The 20,675-nt window shown below is 48.7% G+C and overlaps 1 protein-coding gene across 1 annotated transcript in view; it reads left to right on the top strand.

The window, feature by feature from the left end:
• Nucleotides 1-20,675, top strand: part of Msh3 (mutS homolog 3) — a 124,473-nt gene that overhangs the window by 4,596 nt on the left and 99,202 nt on the right. The window contains exons 4-8 of the mRNA XM_013513015.1: nt 2,143-2,328; nt 3,985-4,101; nt 4,897-5,014; nt 6,641-6,786; nt 10,510-10,676. Of these exons, the coding sequence (XP_013368469.1) occupies nt 2,143-2,328; nt 3,985-4,101; nt 4,897-5,014; nt 6,641-6,786; nt 10,510-10,676 (734 nt within the window). The remainder of the gene's footprint in view (nt 1-2,142; nt 2,329-3,984; nt 4,102-4,896; nt 5,015-6,640; nt 6,787-10,509; nt 10,677-20,675) is intronic.

Genomic DNA, 20,675 nt, shown 5'->3' with positions numbered 1-20,675 from the left:
TTTCCAAAGTTCACACCCTTTCCCACAAACTGCAGATCCATGAATTCCTTCCTCAGGCAGGCTAACGTTAGTTGATCTTAGATCATCAGGGGAAAAAAAGACTTTTTTTTTAATACTTAGAACTGATTTACCGGGGGGTGGTGATCACAGAGCTTAGAAGGTGTAGTCTGTCTTTCTAAAGCTCACTTTATTAATTGGAAAGTTTACCCCGGGGCTCAGTAGACTGATTTACTATCACTTTATACACCATGTGACTGATGTGTCATTTCTGTGACGCAGGAAATTAGAAGTGACCAGATAGAAGAGTTACCCAGAAGCAGCATATGGACATTATTACAAGTATTAGCTGCTCAGTGGCAAGAAGGTGACAGATAAATGCTAAAAAGCTGTCAAATAAACTTAAATGGCCAGGGGTCTAGGACCTTTAATACAGGATTAGCAGTGCCATAATTCTTGATAGGCTTTGCAGTTTATCTTGATTATCTTGACTTGGAAAAACAAGTTTATAAGTAGTTTGCTGTGGTATCTCTGGGAACATGAACGATAGTATAGCTGAGAGATATTTTCACCCGGATACTTTCAAGTGTTGCTTAGTGTTCAAGTATTCAAATTGACTTGATGGCTAGTATTCCACATGGACAGTTTTTTTTTTTTTTTCCTGGAAGTTTATCTTAGTCCACAAATGAATGAGGTTACAAAACAAAAATTATTGTTATTATTATTTTTTGGTACCGGGAATTGAACTCAGGACCCTGTGCTTGCCAGGCAGGCGCTTGTGCTGCTGAGCTATATCCCCAGCCCCCCAAATTATTTTTTTATTGTATATATTTTGTAAGTGTTGATTAACTTTCACAATATGTGGAGTCCTGGGTTTTATGTAAAAGCCACAGAAACAAAAGAGAAAAACCTACCAGAATCGCAAGCAGCTGGTTCCCAGATCGGTGCATTTCTCTGGCCGTGCTCCCCGCGCCTTGCCGTCTTCTTACTGCTGGTCTTTGGAGGTTTGCAGTCTCTGCAAGGTAGCTGGTTTCCCTGCTGTCCCAGCTGAGTTGCGGTTTTTAAATATTTGGCAAATACGAAGTACATTTTTCTGGGTTTTCTCATGGAACGAGGCCCCTGTTCTTGGGCCGTTTTTCCTCTTTGTCACTGAGTCTTTCAGTCGTGTGTTTGAGTCCAGGGTGTTATGATCCGCATCTCAGTGCCCAGGGTGAGTGCTCATCACTGGCTTCGTGTGTGGTTCAGTGGCGGCCTGCGCTGTCGGGAGGCGGGGCCTGGCTGCAGCGTCCCTGGGGTGTGACCTGGAGGGTGACTCTTGCCCCTGGCTCCTCCTCTCTCTCTGATTCCTGGCTGCTGTGACTTGGCCCCTTTTCTTCCGCCAGGCCCCTCTGCCATGCCACTTCCCCTGGGAGCCGGCTGAGTCCTCTGAAAACTCTGAGCCTTGAAGTTGGGCTCCTGCCCTTCAAGTTGGGGTGTTGGGTTTTGTGTCCCACTGCTGAGAAAGTGACCACTGCACAGGGCCAGCTGAGTCAGTTTGTGGATGTTGGCGGCGACAGAGTGATGATTACTGAGGCTGGACTTGGTCTCCTTTTTCCTTTGTCTAAACGAGACTGATGAGCAAGGGCTTTCTCTGCCGGTCGGTTGGAATTCGTCACGGTTGTCCTCACAGGAACTAAGGGCGGAGTGCGTGTGTGGTGCGCAGAGCCGTGTGGGGTGGGTGCGTCTTCCCAGCGCTCTTCTCGCGCTTCTGTACCGAGACAGTCACGATTCTTCGTGGGCGTAAAACGTTCAGCACAGCTTCGTTATGGGCGCGCTGCGGAGCGTGCTTCACCCGTGTCTGTGCCCGCCCGTCAGTCTTGTGCGTTACACGCCAGGGATCAGCATTAGCCGAGAGATGTTAATAATTCAGTGAAACCAAATTTAACAAGAAGCATGGAAAACGTTAAAAAGCTACACTTGAAAATTTTACTTAAACGGTTACAGTGACGGCTTTCAGCCAGATAACCTGCCGGGCCCCGCGGCCGCCTGCAGAAACCCGGCCTGTGTTTGCTGTGTGCTCACTTTTTGCCAGTTTGCGCCTCGGTTCTCTGGGAACTTAGCGTGCAGTTAGTACCTCTAAAATTACCTAAGTCTCTTGGTCTCCAGGACAGCGCGTTTGGGAGTCCCGAGAGTTCCCGGAAGCCTCCTGACCCGAAAGCAGCCGGCAAGCGCTCGGAGCGCGTCTACACGCCGCTGGAGCTGCAGTACCTGGAGGTGAAGCGGCAGCACCCAGACGCGGTTCTGTGCGTGGAGTGTGGGTACAAGTACAGATTCTTCGGGGAAGACGCAGAGGTGAGCTGGTTTCCAAACACTGCTTCACCGCTCTTCCCCGCCTGAGACATTTCTCTGTTCTTATTTCATTTTCTTTGTGAAAAAGCTAATTCGATGCATCCCCCTTTAAAAATGCTGCCATTTAAAGCAAAAACTGAAAATAAACACCAGGAAATTCGGTGGGAGCTGGCTTGTACGGAAGGAAGGAGACTGATGTAATTAGTGCTTTTTCTCAGCGGTGGCATGGCTGTGATCCAGCACTCTCGGAGGCTGAGACAGGACGATCTTCAGTTTGAACCCAACCTGGACAACTAAGCAGCTTAGTGAGACTTTGTCTCAAAAAATGAAAAAGGGATAGGGATATAGCTCAGTATGAAGGCCCCGGGTTCAACCCCCAGTGCCACCACCACCAAAAAAGTGTATTGGGTCAACCGCTTGGCGAATGAGCCACACTGTGGTGGATGTGTTGTGTTTGCTGATGAAGACTCGGCGAGGAGACGGAGAGGACGGAGTTCCTCTTAATGTCCGTGGCCAGCGCCCGGCCAGGCCCGGGGAGGAGCACGTGGCACAGCTGCTCCCGTAGGCGCCCGAAGCGTCGCAGTGCTGCGTGGTCGCTCGCGCTGCCTTCCTCGTCCTGCCGGTGTCCGGTGTGGAGGCGTTGATGGTGGCGGGGGCTCACACACGCAGTGTTGCTGGCGACGTCTGTGCCGGACGTCGTGGAGGGCGGTGCCCAGGGCACGGCGCGGCCCTGCCGGGGTGCAGGGCAGCAGACCGCAGTGAGGGGCCCTGTCCCACCCTCGGAGCGCACGTCAAGGCTTCGTCTCCTTGCTTCTCCCTGTCTCCCGAGTGCTGAGGCAGGAGGGTGCGTTGCATTGGACTGTGTGTTAGATCCTGGGTACTGCGTCCTGAGGCCAGGGCCGGGGGTGTGGTTGGCGTCCCTGGGGTGTGCAGGTGCAGAGCGAGCCCAGGTCCAACCACAGTGCGGACCTGGGTCCCTGTGTGAGGGTTGGAATCGAGTGCCGGGGCCCGGCTGGGCACTGTCCGAGCCATGCACACTCTGGAAGAAACCGGGTCAGGCACTGCCCCTGCTCCTGCGCGTCTCCCAGTCGTGTGTCATTAACTGGAAGCAGACCCAGACTCCTGACTTCTTCAGCTCCCTGAGTCCCAGAGGCTCCTCATCTCCGTGTGCTCCATGGCGTCTTCTCATCGTCACTCTGTTCCCCGCACACTGTGTGGCGCCCGTAGCCCTGTTCAGGGGAGGCGCAGCGCTGTGGGGTGTGGGCACATTCCAGGACGCAGGTAGGAGACCTGACACAGTGTTCTGAGTCACTTAGAGACGCAGATGCTGGCACTGACGTCCGGCCAGAGAACCTGCCCAGAGCAGGTGAAACCTCGGGCCCCTGCGCACAGAACGCCCTGTGCCGCGTCCACCATGGGGCCGCAGTCTGTGCCCCCCATCGGGCCCCTGTGCCGCTGGAGGCAGAGGTGGCGCGGTTGTGCGTGGAACAGTCACGCAGGTGCCCCGGCGTGCAGGCCGGCAGGGGTGTGGTAAGCCTCTGTAGCACCTTTAGAAACGTGCACAGGTCCTAAGTGTTCATCCTGATGGGCTTGGGGCAAAGTGAATGAACCCACACAGGGAACCTGAAGAGTAACGACGCTGTCTTTGGAATCGCCTAGATCGCTGCCCGGGAGCTCAATATCTACTGCCACCTGGACCACAGCTTCATGACGGCCAGCGTCCCCACGCACAGGCTCTTCGTGCACGTGCGCCGCCTGGTGGCCAAGGGCTACAAGGTCAGCCGGGCTGTCCTCCGTGGGAGGACGGGACTGGGACTCAGCCAGGCAGTGAAGCAGGCCTTGTAAGCTGGGAAGCAGGCTTTGACTGGTTCTAGGAGTTGGCATTTTGGAGAAATGAAAGTGTCATAATTACTAGCATTATATCATGGCTTTTACTTGTGTGTGTATGTGTGGTTTTCTTTTTTTTTTTTTTTGGTAGCGGAGATTGAACTCAGGACCTTGCGCTTGCCAGGCAGGTGCTTATGCCACTGAGCTATATCCCTGACCCCTATAGCATGGCTTTTAAAAACATTTTGTTAGGCCTGTAATACAGCACTCTGGGAGGCTGAGGCAGCAGCATTACAGGTTGGAGCTCAGTCTGGGCAGCTTAGTGACCTAGCAAGATCCTGTGTGAAAATAAAACATAAACACAAGACTAGGGATGTAGCTCAGTGCAAAGGCCCTGGGTTTGATCCCCCATAGTATAGCCAATAAACTGAAACAAATTTTGTTAGGTATTTACGGTGGAGTATTTACAAGCTCCTTGGTGATCTGTCCACAGCGGTCTTGTCCAGGTGGTGCTCGTGGCCTGATCTTACTTGTGGACATTGTGAATGAATTTATTACCTTTAGGTGCTTCTTTTTTTTGGGGGGGGGATACTGGTAATCGAATCTAGGACCTTGTGCTTGGCAGGCAGGCAGGCGCTGCGCTGCTGAGCTGTATTCCTAGCTCTCCCTTAGACATTTTGAAATGAAGTTTAGAAGTCATTTTTGCATCCAATTCAATACTGGATCTCTCTGGCCCTGTTGAAGGTGGGGGTTGTGAAGCAGACGGAGACGGCAGCCCTGAAGGCGGCTGGCGAGAACAGAGGCTCCGTGTTTGCGCGGAAGTTGACTGCTCTGTACACCAAGTCCACGCTCATTGGGGAAGATATCCTTTTTGAATGGGTTTTTTCTCTGATGTGTGACAGGGGCCCTGATTTAAGATGACAGATGTTTTAAAACATTGTTCTTTGAGTGGGAACCTTCTGGATGCCTGAGGTTGCGTGGTTACTTGAACCCTTGACAGCACAAGCATTTGTCAGATGCCATAGGAGAGGAGAGGCTGGTGTGCTTTAGGAGAAAGTGAACCTAAGAAACGATTGCCCGTGGCGACTGATCTAAACGATGTCTTCCCTTAGGCCGCTGTGGCCCACGGTGGGCGCTGAGGGCCCAGGAGGGCCTGCGGTCTTCCTGGGGTGAGACCTAGGAAATAACTCACTTGTGGTGAAGAGGGATGGGAAAGCTAGAGTTTGCATACAGTTACGTGCTTCTGCCGTGTCGCGTTAGGCCCCTTCATTCATTGTCACCTTCGTGAAAATCCCACTTTTTAGTGAGTGGGTTGCAGCGAAGCTTTCTCACTGTGTCCGGGGTGGCTCCACGGTGTAGCCATCCGTAAAGGGACCTTTAAGCAAAGTAACCTCGAAAGCAATGGCATAAAATTCTTTTTAAAGTCAAATAATTATACATAAAATAAGACAAGGATGCATTTAAAAATATGTGCTGTAGGGCGCGGTCAGGACCGTTGCAATAAAAGAATGCGGTGAAAAAAGACCTAAAATGATCCTGTGTGAAAGTAATAATCCTGTTATTGCAAAGCGGCTTATTTAGGGACCTGCTTAGCTGCTACCCAGATTTGGAGGTTGCTTTGTCCTGCAGCCATCGGCAGCGTGCAGCTTCTCACTTGGGACGGATCCTGAGCTGCTGGTTACCGCGTTGTGCCTTTTGTCTGAGTGTGAACCTCTTCTCTGAAGCCTGTTTCTGAAACACCGTCCTCCCCAGCGTGCCTTGGCCGCGTTAGGGCTCCTGACTCCTGAGACGCGGAGTGCTGGTGCCCAGACTCCCCTGCTCAGGGCAGCTGGGGTCCTCGAGACGCTGATTGTTTCATACATACACAGCACACACCTGTGCACACCCACGTATGTGTGGATTTTCTTATGTACTACACAAATTCTCTTGTTATTTCTGGGCGCTTTAGGCACTTTAATTTTTTTTTTTGTCATTTTGAAACAGGGTCTTGCTATGCAGTTCAGGCTGGCCTTGAGCTCACTTTGTAGCCCAGGCTGGTCTTGAACTCACAATGATCCTCCTGCCTCAGCCTAGGCACTTTAAAGGAAGAAATTAATGTGCAGTACTTTCGTGTATTTATGCTTTGACTTGTGGAGTTAATGGGTGTGAGAATGTTAAGCATCCGGTGTCAGCTTCATTGGAATAAAGAAGTGAGTCGATACCGGGGCTTCCACAGGGTCCAGTGAGCTCTGCGAGGGCTGTGGAAGTGGGAACACAGCTGTTCTGCCGTGTTGCGTTAGGCCCCCTAGTGGCTTGCTCTAGCTCCCGAGAGTCGCCTGTCGTCCTGGACCTTACAGCTCAGGGACGAGACGGCACAGGCCTGTGGTCACAGCGAGTCGGCACTGCGAGTGCTGTCTAGGAAGTCGTGGGGAAATGAACCACAGTGGTAGAGGGGAAGAGCAGCGTTCATGGAAACGTGTGCGGTGCAGTTGTCTTTAACCGCTGCTACATGTGAACCCTCTAGTCAAGCTGGACGATGCCGTCAGTGTGGATGAGATAACGACCGACACCTCCACTGGGTATCTCCTGTGCATCTGCGAAGACAAGGAAGGCGTTAAGGACAGGGAGAGGGGCAGCGTTTCCATGGGCCTGGTGGTAAGTGTGTTGCAGATGGAAAGTGCGCGGTAAACGTTCATGGTCTCTAAACAGGAGGGGTCGGGAATGCTGCGTAACTGTGCCTGGAAAACGTTTCCCCTGTGATAGTGTGTGTTAAATCATTAGCTCTGTTTTCTCCTGTCACTCCTTGGCGCTCTGCACTGTGGAGTTAATGGGTGTGAGAATGTTAAGCATCCGGTGTGAACTTCATTGGAATGAAGAAGTGAGTCGATACCAGGGCTTCCACAGGCAAACTCCAGCTAGGTGTTTTTGTCGTTCCGGTTTATGGGCGCTAGGATTTTAGGGTTGAAGCTGGACACAGTAACGGTCACGAGTGGGTAGGTGCAGATTGTAGGACGAAACGCTGAGCCGAGGCACACGTGAGTAGCAGAGACTTTTACGATTTCTTCTCAAGGTGTGAGCTTGAACACGAACGGTTACGGGACGCTTCTGTGTGGATTTGGAGGAAGAGAAAATTCAGTGAAAGTGATAATTGAACCATAGAAAATGTCATGCTCTGTTAATACTGGGAATATTTACCTTGAGCCTTGAGATGAACAGAGCTCACGAGTCACAGTTCAGTTGATTTTCCCTCTGGCGCTGGCTGGGTAAATTTGCCCTTTTCAGATGGCTTGGGCTCCGCTCAGCGTCTTGGACGTGGTAGGGCCTTCGGGACTTTTCACTCCCCTGTGCCGCTGGAAGCTAAGCGAAGGTGGGTGACTGCTTCTCTGCTCTGACATCTGCGGTCAGTGAGGATGGTGGTGCGGACCCTCCCTGCCCGGCTGTGCCCTTCCGTGGCTGGAGGTCCGCAGCGTGGGGCAGGGATGGCAGGATGAGCGCCGTCGTTTGCCCCGTAAGCAATGTCTTGGCCCCCGGGAGCCAGCTTTGGGCTGGTGACCCCCTGAGCCCGGGTCCAGTGCGCCGCTCTCGTGAGCTGCAGCCCCTGCTCCCTTTTCACTGGGCCAAGCGCGCGGCTTGCTCTAGCTCCCTGGAGTCGGGCTGAGGCGGTTCTTGCCCCCCTTTACCCTCAGCCCTGTTCCCCCTGGCGTTTCCCTCCAGGAAGAGTGTCACACGTTCTCCGCGCTACCAAGGAGCTGCCCCTGGGGACTGGCAGCCAGCTGGAAGCTGAAGGATTTGTTCCGCAGAACCGCTGTGTTCTCAGAGCCTCTGTGTCCTTACGGAACCGTGTGCCTTCAGTCTGGGCACTCCATTTACACAGACCGACAGGGCTTCTCCGTGTTGTGTATGTGAAGTGGGACAGACAGACGTGGCGGTTGGTTAAATTTACAGTGTATTACAGCTGGAGACACGTTGCCGTGAATCCCCTCTAAAGCCTCCCGCTGGCTTCGAGTGCACTCATCCCATCATCCTCGCCACTTTCAGCAGCAGCTCTAACGTCCTTTCCTGAGCTTCTTCAGTTGCGCTGTCCCGGCTGCCTCAGTGTCTTAATTTGATTCAAAGTATTTTCCTTTCATGGTCATTTGGACTCCGGGAAAGAGCCACGGTCATCTGGGGCCGGATCTGGTGACTAAAGTGGAAGAGGACACAGGGTCATGTGGTTACGAGCTGCCTTTCCACTAGATGGTGCTTGGAGCAGCGTGCACCAGACTTTGATTGACTTTCCTAAAGACACTCAGGAAAGAGGACGCCAGAGCTGCTGCAGAAAGCGGCAAGGACAGTGGGATGAGTGTTCAAAGCAAGGGCGATGATTTCGAGGGCAATTAATACGTCTTTTACTGTAGTAGCTTTTTAAAATTTAAGCATATGATCAGGTCTTGTCTGTCAGTGTGATAGATGTTGAGGTAGAATGATACAGACTGTTTTTCTAGTGAAACAGAGCAACAGAGAATTTGGCTGGCTGACTGATTGCTATTTGAACATCTGTAGATGGTTTTTGTAGAGGCTTGGCTGTAGATCGGGGCATAAACTTAGGTGTGTGTCCTCATGTACCAGTCCTCAGCTGAGGCCACTAGAGGAAACCCTGGGCTAGAATTTAGGAAGTTCCTTGAGCTACACGTAGAGGGATTTCCTTTTTTTTTTTTTTTGGTACTGGGAATTGATCTCAGGACCTTGTACTTGCCAGGTAGGCACCGTGCTGCTGAACTATATTCCCAGCTTGGGATTTTCAAATTGTATGAAATATCCAAATAGAAAAATGCATAAAGCGGAAGTGTACAGGGTGGCGTGGTGAGGAACTGTGGCTGCCTGTAGCCCGTACATCCTGTGTGTTCCTTTCCAGGGTTGCAGGGGCCAGTAATCCAGTCTTGTGAGATGACAGCTTCCTTTCTTTTCATGCTGGCTTTAGCAAGTTAAGCTTTGCAGACTTCCCGTGTGTACTGCCCAGATGTGTGTAGGCGCCAGCTGGTGTGTGCATTCTTTCGGGCTCTGCTGCTTTTGATTCTCATTGCATGGGAGATTTCCTGCCCCGTGCTGCTGCGGGCCAGTTGTTGCTGTGTCCTGTGGCATTTTAGGGTTTGTGCGGTGTGCCTCCCTGGGCTAGTGACAAGTGACACACGTGCTGCTGTGAACGTTGAAGGTGTCCTGCTGCCCTGCCCGAGTTTCTCAGCAGAGGGCTGGGCGCCTCCTGAGCTGTGGGTGGGCGGGTGTGCTCTGTGGTCCTCGCTATGCTGCCCTTGGGACGAGCTGGTGCCAGCCGGCTCTGGACATGGGCACAGTACAATACATAGGTGGCACTTCTCCTTCTGGTGAGTGCATCCCGTGCGCCGGCCTGCCTGGAGTGGAGAGAGCGTGGCCAGGGCAGCGGCTGACGGCTCTCAGTCCTGGTGGCACTGGCGCTTTTGCTTGGGAAACTTTTCTCACCTCTTGCAGACCTAGAGCTCTGTGTTGGTTACTTTTCTGTCATTACTGAGACAAAATACCTGACACAGAACTTAAGGAAGGAAAGGTTTATTTAGCTCACAGTGTGTGGAGGTTTCGGTCCATAATGAGCTGGCTCCAAGGCAGGTGGCATGGTGAGGGGCAACACTCCAAGGCGGCAGAAGACAGCAGCAAGAGCACAAGGGGTGGGGAGCAAGCCTCTTTTCCTCCCTCATATTGCAAGCAGTCTGTCCACCCTAGGGTGGGTGTAGCACTCACACCATCTCCCTGCCCTCCTCTTACGCAGGATGAGGATGTTTACAAAGTGAGGAGCCTGGCCCCTTGCTGAGTCCCTTAGTTAAACTTCTAAACTTCTCAAGTTGACACAATCTATCAACCATTACAAGCTTGTAGTTTACTTGCTCTTCTTGGCTGTGGGTGGTAGTGGGCAGCTGTCACTTGTCACTTCTCTGGAGACCCTGTCCACTTGGGGTTCATTCCAAGTTTGTTATATTTGATTTTGGTTTTTGCAAAAATAATTTGTGTATGTAAGCTCTGTATAGCAAGTGAGGTGGCTTTGGTGGTGGCGAGGTTGGAGCCCCATGTCCGTTGCTGCCTGTGTGACCCCAGCCACCGTCCTAGGGCCTTGCAGTTTACACACTCTCCGGGTTTATTTTCTGACTTGATGCTCACGGCAGCCCCGCGGGAAATGGCAGGGATATTCCGTTTCTGTAGCTGGCTGCTCCTAGTCACCCCGTCAGAGCATTGGGTCCAGGACTTGCTCGGGTTTGGGGGCCTCTAGAAGCTTCCGTCTCCCGTGCGTCTGGCCTGGGGAGGGCCGGGCACGCGTGGGGCGTGTGTCCGGGTGGTGTGCCTCTTGTGACCCGTGTTTGTGTTTGTGCACAGGCTGTGCAGCCCGCCACCGGGGAGGTGCTGCTGGACGGCTTCTGCGACGCGGCGCCCCGCCTGGAGCTGGAGACGCGGGTGCGCAGCCTGCAGCCCGCCGAGCTGCTGCTCCCCCAGTGCCTGTCGGAGCCCACCGAGGCGCTGGTGCGCAGAGCCGCCACCGCAGGGTAAGTGGGCTGCTCATCCAGACAGGTGTCACGTGCAGGTTTTATTTCTGAAGTTGTATCTCAGCAGTTGTCCTGGAAGTTTTTTAAAAGAAAATTGCCCATTACTGTGACTATAGAAGTTTATGTTTTTATTTTGTTTTATTTGGTCTTTTGAGACAGGGTCTCGCTATATATAGTTCAGGCTGGCCTTGAACTGGCTATTAGCCCAGAGTGGCCTCACATCATGGCAGTCCTCCTGCCTCCGCCTCCTGAGTGCTGGGGTTATAGGAGAAGTTGGTCTTTTTAAAGAGGTTTGTGTCCTTACTGACTCATGTTATGTATTTAGTATGTAATCTGTAGTTTCTGCAGCTAGAGTTCATTTGCACAGTTTTGAAATTGCCTTTCTTGTGCTGTGTGTTTCTCTCAGAAAGATTGCGGTCGCTATTTGTACCAGCCGTGAGGGTGCTGTGTTTATGGAGCTGTGTGCTGCGGGCACTGAGGAGGGAGTGGCTGAGAAGCGTGTCCCCAGTCTGCAGCCAGACCGGAGTGTGCTGGTGCACACTGCCCGATTCACAGCATCCCAGGGGCCTCTTCGGACAGCGGGTGCTGCCACGTGCAGGGGCAGCACAGAGCTGGCAGTCCACGGGGTTGGAGGGCTGTGGGCTGCATTGCAGGAGGGAGAGGATCACGGACCGCAGGGACGCCCCCAGGCAGGGAGTCAGACTGATACACGAAGCAAGTTCTGTGCGCAGCGTTGTTCTGAAAGTTCAGAGCCGTGGTGGGTGGTACACATGTTCTTTTTTTTTTTTTTAAAGACAAAACATGTTAATGTATGAGTTGTCTTTTCTAAACTAAAACCTCAGTGTGCAGGTTTGATTGCATGTTGGCATTTGCAGTAAGTATCTGGGTTTTGGGTTGCAGTTTGGGTGCTCATCTCTGAAAGGTTCACCATCACTGCTTTACAGGGTTCATTTCTATTTGAATTTAACTTTTGTCAGAGTAGCTTTTGTAATTTGTTTTACATACACCTAGTATATGTTCGGTTTAAAGAAGTTAGGAATTATAAAAAAGAAAGGTAAATAAGCTAAAATCCCGTGGCCCACAGATAACTATGTAGGTGTATTCCTTCTGTGTATGTACGTTGCTTTTTTCATTTATAAACATGGATTCACGTTGCAAAATCACAAATATACACTAGTATCCCCTGCCCATTTTTTGGTGGAGTACCAAGGGTTGAACTCAGGGCCTTCTCACTGTGCTACCTACCCAATCCTTTTTATTGTTTTTGTTTTGAGATAGAGTCTTGCTAAGTCGCTAAGTAGCCCAGGCTGGGCTCGAACTTGCAGTCCTTCTGCCTCAGCCTCCCAGGGCGCTAGGAATTACGTTCATGCACCATCACCCCTGCCTGGTGTCCTCTTTGTTAGCTGAGAAATTCGCTATGTACTGTCTTACCTCACCGTGGAAGGTTCAAACATGCTACAGAATTATTTGGGAATAGTGTAGTGAACTCCGTGCCTCCGTGGGATAGCTTCAGTGTTTCTCGGTTTGGAGCCAGGGTCATTTCGTCTGCGCCTCCCCGCCTTCCTCCCTGGAGCGGTTACTTAGGAGCCAGTTCTGGCGCCAGTCATGTTGTCTGCTAAGGTTGCAGTGGTGCTCTCGAAGGTGCGATGACTGCATGGCCCTCGGCTGTGTAAATGGACCCTGACTTACCCCCTCTCCTTTTGTTATGTGTGTTCACTGTCTCAGTGTTACAGACACTGCTGCGGTGAGCACCTATGCGGAGAAAGCTTTGTGTGGGTATTTATTTCCTTAAGATCAGTTTCTGCAAGTCGAATTTCCAAGTCAGAGGGTGTAGCCACTTAGAAGGCTCTTGTTCTTCGTATTGATAGTTCCTGTTTGTGCTTCCACAAGTTTGACATGGGAGGAGTCTTTGAACCCTTGTCAACACTGGGATAATCATTTAAATCGTCTCCACCTGTCAGGTCATCAATTCTGTATAAAAAATTCTCTTTTATGCTTCAACTTGAATACTTAAAAGTCAAGTAGTGAGTTTCTAAGTGTGCTGCTTTTGAAGAGTTAGAAGAATTAATAAAATCTCCAATAAATGTTTAAAGAGTCTTCTAAAACTGTATTTCTAGTATTGCCTGCTGGATGTCCCTTCATAACTGAGTATGTATTTGATTGATTTTGATTAGAAGATTCATTTTGATCAGTTACATCAATGTGCTCATTTTTGTTTTTCTGCATATTTTTGTAAAATTGTAAAGACAGAATTCAATAAAGTATCAAAGACAGGCGTTGCCAAAACTGTACCTCGGTTTGGCAAGAACCATTGCCTTGTGACGTTGCTGAGTGTCCCCGATGTAATCAGCTGAGATTCCCGGGCTTGCTTTGGAACACCAGGGATATCTGGGTGTCGTATGAGTTTACAGACGTCACCACGGCCTCTCGTTTTACACGGTCCTTTTCTGGGCAGCATCGGGGGCGTGTAACTGTCCCCGCGTTCACTCAGTGCAGCTGAGTTTTCAGTCTTTGTAAGTCTTTGTTTTACGTCCTCCTTGATTTTGGACTAGGCAGTGTCCACATGAGCCCTGCCTCTCTGTGGAGTGTCTGCAGCTGGCTGCTGTGATGAGCCGGCTGGAGATGAGACTCCTGTCCCGGTGGGGACCTCCGTGGACTGGGGCTTGGGGAGAAAACCAGCCCTGCCTCTGGCCCTGGGTGAGAGCTTCCCCTGCTGCCTTTCTTTAACATGGGGCTAGTGAGTGTTTCCCTCCCAGGATCGCCGGAGGGTCAAGCCCTGCAAGTGCACAGCTAAGGCGCTGGGCAGTGCTCTGTGAGCGGGAGCTGTTGTTACTCCTTGCAGCCGTAGCCTCTTTCGTTTATTTTTTTAACTTTATATTTTTTATCAGTACATGTTTATTATGCATATTGATCACATTCACCTTGAGAATTTGTACTTGTACATACGCTGATTTTTTCTTTTTTCTCCACCCCCTTCAACCTTTCATCCCCTCCCCATTCACACAAGCTTTGTTTCCATTTTTTTCTTCCATTGTTTTTTCTTTTTCCCTTTCTTCCCTTCCCGCTTCAGCCTCCCTCGTTCCCCTCCCATGTGAACATGCTCTTCCTGCTTCCGGTATCTCTCCTCCATTATGCACGTCATTTATCCTTTGGGTTTTGTTACAGCAGAAATTCCCCTGGCTCAAGTTGGGCTGTATTCCACAAGAGACCTGAGTCCATTGAGAACAAAATCAGAGTTTAATTTGAGGCTAGCCACCCTCACTCCCATTTGCCAATCTGGAAGTGGGCAAATAGCCAACTTTGTTTTACCTTATATACATTATTGGTTTTATTTTTGGTTTTTATGGTAACAGATTGGGAGGTTACATTTGCTGACCTCGGTGGCCATATGGTCTGTTTTTTATCCTGTGGGACCCAGGACAGTTGTGGGTCGCATGTCTAACTATAATAGATGTTTCTCCCATTATATTCTGTTTGTCTCCTTTTTTACAACCTATGTATTTCTTTAGGGTTAGTGTTTACTTAGGGCCAGGAGATGGAACTGCCCAGGCCGGGTCACGGAGGGTTACCTAGGCTTAGGCGCCTCTTATCTCGGGGAGACATTCCTGGGCAGAGTTGATCTAGGGAATTAGCTCTTACACTCTCCCAGGAGGCTTCCCAAGGCAATGCTTAGGCTTTTATTAAAACTATTTTATCTAAAATAATATGCTAAGATTTATTGCCCCTTACAGTTTCTCAAACCAGAGAAATAATGCAGTATTTACACGTGTGTTGGATTTATTCCACTGAAGATTATGGTCTCAAGGTTCATCCATTTACCCAAAAACGTCTCAAGGTTGTCCTTCTTTATGGCAGAGTTGTACTGCATTGTACAGAACACATTTTATTTACCCATTCATTTGTTGATGAGCATCCGGGCTGTTTCCAAAATACAGCTATTACACATTGTGCTGGTATAAACATGAACGTGCATACATCACTGTGATATGAGGCTTTTAACTCTTTCGGGAAGATACATAGGAGGAGGATAGCTGGGTCAAATGGAACCTCTAGTTTTAGTCTGAGGACTCTCCATACTGATTTCTAGATTGGTTTTACCAATTTATATTCCCACCAGCAGTGGAGAAGTTTTCCTGACAGCCTTCCCAGCATTTGTTATTGGTTGATTTCTTGATAATAGCCTTCTTTCTGGAGTGAGATGGAGTTTCAGCATTGTTTTAATTTGCACTTCTCAAATGACCAGTGATATTGAACATATTTTGATGAATTTATTTACTGTTTCTACTTCTTCATCTGAGAAGTGTCTGTTCATTTCTGATGCCCTTTTTTTGGATTTGGGCCTTTAAATTTGGGGTATCTAACTTTTTTGAGTTCTTTTTTTAAATTTTTTTTATTTTAAAGAGTAAAAGAAGGATAACATAGTAATGGGGGCGCTTACCAAATTATAGACAAAGTGGTAGGAAATTATCAATGGTTATTGTTTTACATATTGTTATCTACAAGATAGTTTCTCAGGAAAACAGATAGACAAATAATAGTGAGTTATAGAAAACTGAGGTAGGACATTATCAATAGTTGTTGTACTGTACTTTGGTATCTTCAAAGTGGCTTCTAAAGAAAATAAATAGAGCTATACAATTGAATAATCATTAACTATTCTCAATGGTTGTTGTAGGAAACACATGATAATAAACATACATCCATTTATGAAATAGCATAGGAACAATACAAACATTACATTACAGAGGGGCTGGGGATTTAGCTCAGCGGCACAGCGCCTGCCTGGCAAATGCAAAGTTGTGAGTTCGATTCCCGGCACCAGAAGAAAAACAAACAAACAAAAAACAAAAAAACCCCAGCAAAAACCAAACAAACATTACAGAGTTATGGACAGATTAGTAGGAAAATATCAATGGCTGCTGTAATACATGGTGGTATCTTCAAAGTGGTTTCCCAGGAAGACAGAGTTACACAAGAAGGATCTAACAAGTAGTTATAGCCTAAGGGTTGTCAAAAATATCGGATTACCCTCACACCAGTGACTCCTGTGACTGAGGTGTGACAGCTGGAAGGAAGGCCAGGATTGAAAAGAAGGACTGAGACTTGCACCTGTGTCTAGCAACAGGCTGTTTTCTTGTTCCTCCATAGTCATGATTACCCAGGGCTCCTCCGTGGAGATGACGGTCTGGCCAGAGGGAGAAGGCAGGGTATGCCCCAGGCCCCCTCATTCCTGTTGGACTAACTGGTAGCATGGGTCTGAGCTCTGGGGCCTCTGCTTCAGAGGGCAGACCGATCTCCAGTGGTCTCATTTGCATTCAGGGCATGGCCCAGGAGACTTCTTAGGACAGTTCCTGTTGAGGTGGCCTGGCTTTTAACGGTGGTAGCAGATGAATGCAGTCATCGAGTTCTTTTTGGGGCCCCAAGAATCAGACTTAGGGTCTGTTTCTCTTAGTGCTGCAGCAAAAGCAGTTGCTTTTTCTCAGTCTCTTTGTTTTCTCTCCTTGGTCTCGTCTTCATCATGGCTATAGAATACTGAGGAGGCAATTCTTACTAACATATCAAGTGAGCCATCTGGGGCGAAAGCCATTTTTTGTAGCTTTTTCTTTCCAGCCTCCCATCACATTGGGCCCCCACAACCACTTAGTGTCCTCTCCCCAGCTGTCAGCACAGGCAACAGGAATGTCGGTGCAGACCTGTCCACAGTTCCATGCTCTCTTCTACTGCAGCCTGTACTGTCAGGGGAAGAATGGCTTCCAGGAGGTCTCTCCAGGTATTGCGCAGGGTCCTTCTGGTTTCCAGCTTCCGAATGGCTCTTGTGACGCTGGTCCACTAGACCTCTGACTCTTCAGGCTTAGTCTGTATTTTCATGTTCTCCGAGTCCTTGTTCAGCAGCTGCTCCTCTGCTGACTCTGGACCTTTCTGGTTCTCAGTGACAGGGGCAAGAGTGACCCATTGGGTGGCATGTATTCCCAGGGGTTTCTCCATGTCAGAATCATTCGCGCACGTCCATGGGCGGGCCTCCGCAGCTGGCGCGTGGTGAGCCATTTGTGTCATTACTTCTCTGTGCCATGATAATTCTCAATTGCGTGGCGGTGGTTGGTTTGAGGGCCGGCACGTGGCTTCCCAGCACCAGGGGTCCTCCTCCTGGACACCTGCGTGGCTGGGGGCCGGCCCAAAGGCCGGGGCACCCCATCAGACAGCTTCCTGGGTGCCGGGGGCCTGCCTCCGGGGCGCCTGTGTGGCTGGGGGCCTGCCCAAAGGCCCTTGGGCAGATGTTAGTCTGTTGCCCGAGGAGTAACTGGAAAAAAATTTTTCCCATTCTGTGAGTTATCTCTTCACTCTTGCTTTTGCTGTGTAGCTTTTTAATTTGATATGATTCCACTTGTTGATTCTTTGTAGTATTTCTGATGTGATTGGGGTTTTCTTCATAAAGTTTTTGCCTCCACCTGTGTGTTCTAGAGTTTTACCTATTCTGTTTTCCCACAGATTGTTTCTGTTTTAATATTTAGATCTTTGATTCATTTTGACTTTAGTGCATGGTGAGATAGTTGGGTCTAGTTTTCATCTCTGGCATTTGAAAGGCCAGTTTTCATTGCCTCTTGTGCTCTTGCCTCTTCTTTTTCTCTGATACTTCTGCCCTAGTATGTATTTTGGACCTTACTCTGTTCTGCTATCCCTGCATGGCCCTGAGTGGTGTGATTCCCCCAGCATAACCATGTTACTTACGTTGTTTTCGCCCCCTTGGGACTTTCAGACACTAAAGTTTCTCCCGCTTTGGTGCTGCCTTCTTGTCTGTTTTAAACAGAAGTAGTGTTGTGTTGTTTCTTATATCTCAGATCTTCAACTCTTCTTCCAGTTCCCTTTTCTTTCTTGCAGTAAGACTCAAGGTAAAACCAGCAGTTTGGGCAAATTATTGACTGATATTTTATTAATATTGAAGCTTATATATTTTCAAGGAAATTATACTTTATTAGTATTTGTTGATATATAATACACTCATCATGATATGTATATATATATGAATATATATGTATATAATATTGTTCCTTTCTTACTCCCTCTCCCTCCTTCTCATCTCCCTCCATCTTCACATCTCCCTGCATCTACACAAAGTCTGTCGCCCTGTTTCCTATCATCCATATTTTATTTTGCTCTTTATTTATACTTCGGGTTTCTCATATAAGAAACCGTATGATACTTAACTTTCTGTGTGTGATTTAGTTTGCTTAACTTTATGGTCTCAAGTGATGTTTACCCTTTATGATAGACTAGTACTCCATCATGTGTATGAATATCACATTTTCTTTATCCATTCATCTATTGATAGACATATCAGTTGTTTATAAGATTTAGCTATTACGAGTTGTGTTGTTATAAACATGGTGTGCATGGATCACTGTAGTATGATACCTTTAGTTCTTCCAGGAAGGCATTATATATTTAAGCCATGTGAGAAAAGGCAGAAGGATGCCTTGGAATTCTGGAATATCCTCCCATATGAGGGTGTCCCTTTTTTTTTTGTATTCTTAACTGTAGCCACAAGAGGTCTCCAAGGGATTTTATATTCTGTGAATTGCAATTTAAAGCCTGCTCAGACTTTCACATTTATTTTAATTTCTCAAGGTACAGACTTGTTTACTTTGTATCCCATTGTAATTTAGACCAACTACTAGTCAAAGATGCTAGTAAGCTAAGATGATTATTTCCAAAGAGTGAGGAACCCTTCATTTTTTTGAGCCTGCTGCTTTTGTATGTGTGTGAAATTCATTCAGCCTGGGCCATAGAGGGTCCGTCAGCCTCTTTTGCTGCCTAGGATTTGTTGTAGACCAGAGAGAGAGAAATGGAAAACAGCGGCGTTGAGCCCTGCGTGAACTACAGTTCAGATCGCTTTAGCCTGAAGATGTTGTATGTTAATGTGATTAACAAATATTAACAATGTTACTGCTTCTCAAAGAAACTGATTCTGAGGCAAGGAAGGTGAGCACAGCAGCTGATACTGAATTTGTGTTCAGGGAAACGGGAATGTCCGGGCGCTGGCAGAGCCTGGGAGGCTCTTGGAGGAGGTGACCTTGCACACACCGTGACTCTTGAGATGTGTGGTCTGGGAACGAGGGGGAGGTGTGGAGCTGGAAGGGAGCCTTTCACTCTGAGAACTGAGGATGGGGCTGTGGAGAGGGAGCCTGAGGGCAGGGCACGGCTCCTGCTGCAGCAGCAGCCGGGTTCTGGGCTGGGCGCACAAGAAGAGGGGAGCCCGCTGTGTCGTGGGACAAGTGAAGGTTAGAGATGACTTTCCACCAGGGAGAAGAGCATACAGAAGAGAATAAGAGCGAGGAAGCTGGGTGTGACGTCCCCTTCCTGCATGTTTGCAACTGGCTGGGTAATTTAGTGAGACCTTGTCTCAAAAAAGGAAAAATGATTGGGGACATAGCTTGGTGGTATGCACAAGGCCCGGGCTCAGTGCTCAGCACCACTGAAAAGAAAAAAGTGAAGTTCAGAGAGTGCTGGAGAAGGCCAATAGTTAGAAATAGGAGAAAGACAAACAGAAATGGAGAAGTAGAAAAGGGAGGGCCTGAAGAGCTGGGCAGGTGGAAAACCAGGACCAGACACAGATGTGCGGTCCTTGTTTATCTTGTGCACATGATAAAGTCAAGGGTGTGTGTATGTGTTTTACAATATTGACTCTTTTACTGACGCTGCATGACATTCATAAGGATGCTTGGTTAAAACCCAGCCCTAACCCATTGACACCGTTCATAAAGCATGTGTGGACAGGGCGACAGTGACACTAGCCATCTGCCCTTTGGAGTGCACGCGTCCATGAGTCAGCGTCAGCTCAGAGACAGAAGTGAGGTGACGTCAGGGCGGGGAGACATGGCTTCCCAGCAGTGGGGAAGAGGAGCATCCTGCCACGTCCAGGTTCAGTGTGAGAAAGAGAAATGCATTACTGTGTCTTTCGGTCCACAGAGCGCCTTACAGTAGCTGAGGTCTGACATGAACCTCTTCTAACACGGTTCGTCATGCAGAGCATTGATCCCACGTGACTGTCATTTATGACACCAGATACAGTACTGGAAATCACCATTGCAACATTTCAACTTTGTGTTCTTCTCTTACTAACTTACGTGGGAAAGGCTACTCACTTTGTGGCGGTGTAATGATTTTTGAGGTTGTGGTGGAGAACGCTGAGCGGAGTTTTAGTGTAAAATGAAATAATACTGGACGTGTGTGATTACCAGCAATTGTCATGTGAAGTGGGACCCTTATGACCAGACTCGCACTTTCTAATGTCATTATTTGAGTTTAGAGTTAGTTTAAAACATAGCAAGTCCTTTTGAAATAGGAGAGAAAGAGATTTTATTCATGAACCTGATTAACACTAGGAAGTGTTATTAGTGGCTGGTACTTGATGGTCCCCAGCTGGTGACGGCAGTGTCCGGGCTGCTTTATCAAAGGCCGATAAGCTCAGTTTCCTGTGCTTATGTTCGGCTACTTCGATATGAATCTTCGGTATCAGGAGCCCGGTGAATGAGGAATGCCGGGTGGCACACAGCTGTGAAGGTCAAAGTCCTGAAATTTATGTTTGAAATGGACTCAGTCTTTTAGATTGTTTAGTTGTTCATTGTCTGTGCTTTTCCTCTTTTTTAAATTTAAAAAATTTTGTGAGTTCATGTTTGCAGTGCATAACGATTGCATTCACTGTGGGGGGCTGGTGCAAGTGCGTAGCAGATCCCGTGCTTCTCACGTCCGCTTGCCCTTGCGCCCTCTCCATCTCCTGGTCCCCTTCCCATTCACAAAGATCTGTCTCCCTCTTTCCTGTCATCTTTTATTTTGTTCCTAAATTAGTTGTACCTCGAGCTTCTCAGGTAAGAGAAACCATGTGGTATTTAAACTGTGCGTCTGACTTATTTCACTTAAGATTGTGGTCTCAAGGTGCATCCCTTTCCCTGCAAGTGACTGAAGTGTATCTTTACGACACAGTAGTACTGCATTGTGTACAAA

This window comes from Chinchilla lanigera, unplaced genomic scaffold (genome assembly GCF_000276665.1).
Source record: "Chinchilla lanigera isolate Chin_1 unplaced genomic scaffold, ChiLan1.0 scaffold00017, whole genome shotgun sequence".
NCBI classification, from domain to species: Eukaryota; Metazoa; Chordata; class Mammalia; order Rodentia; family Chinchillidae; genus Chinchilla; species Chinchilla lanigera.
The sequence above is the reverse complement of the archived record's forward strand: the minus strand, read 5'-3'. Positions and strand labels throughout refer to the sequence as shown.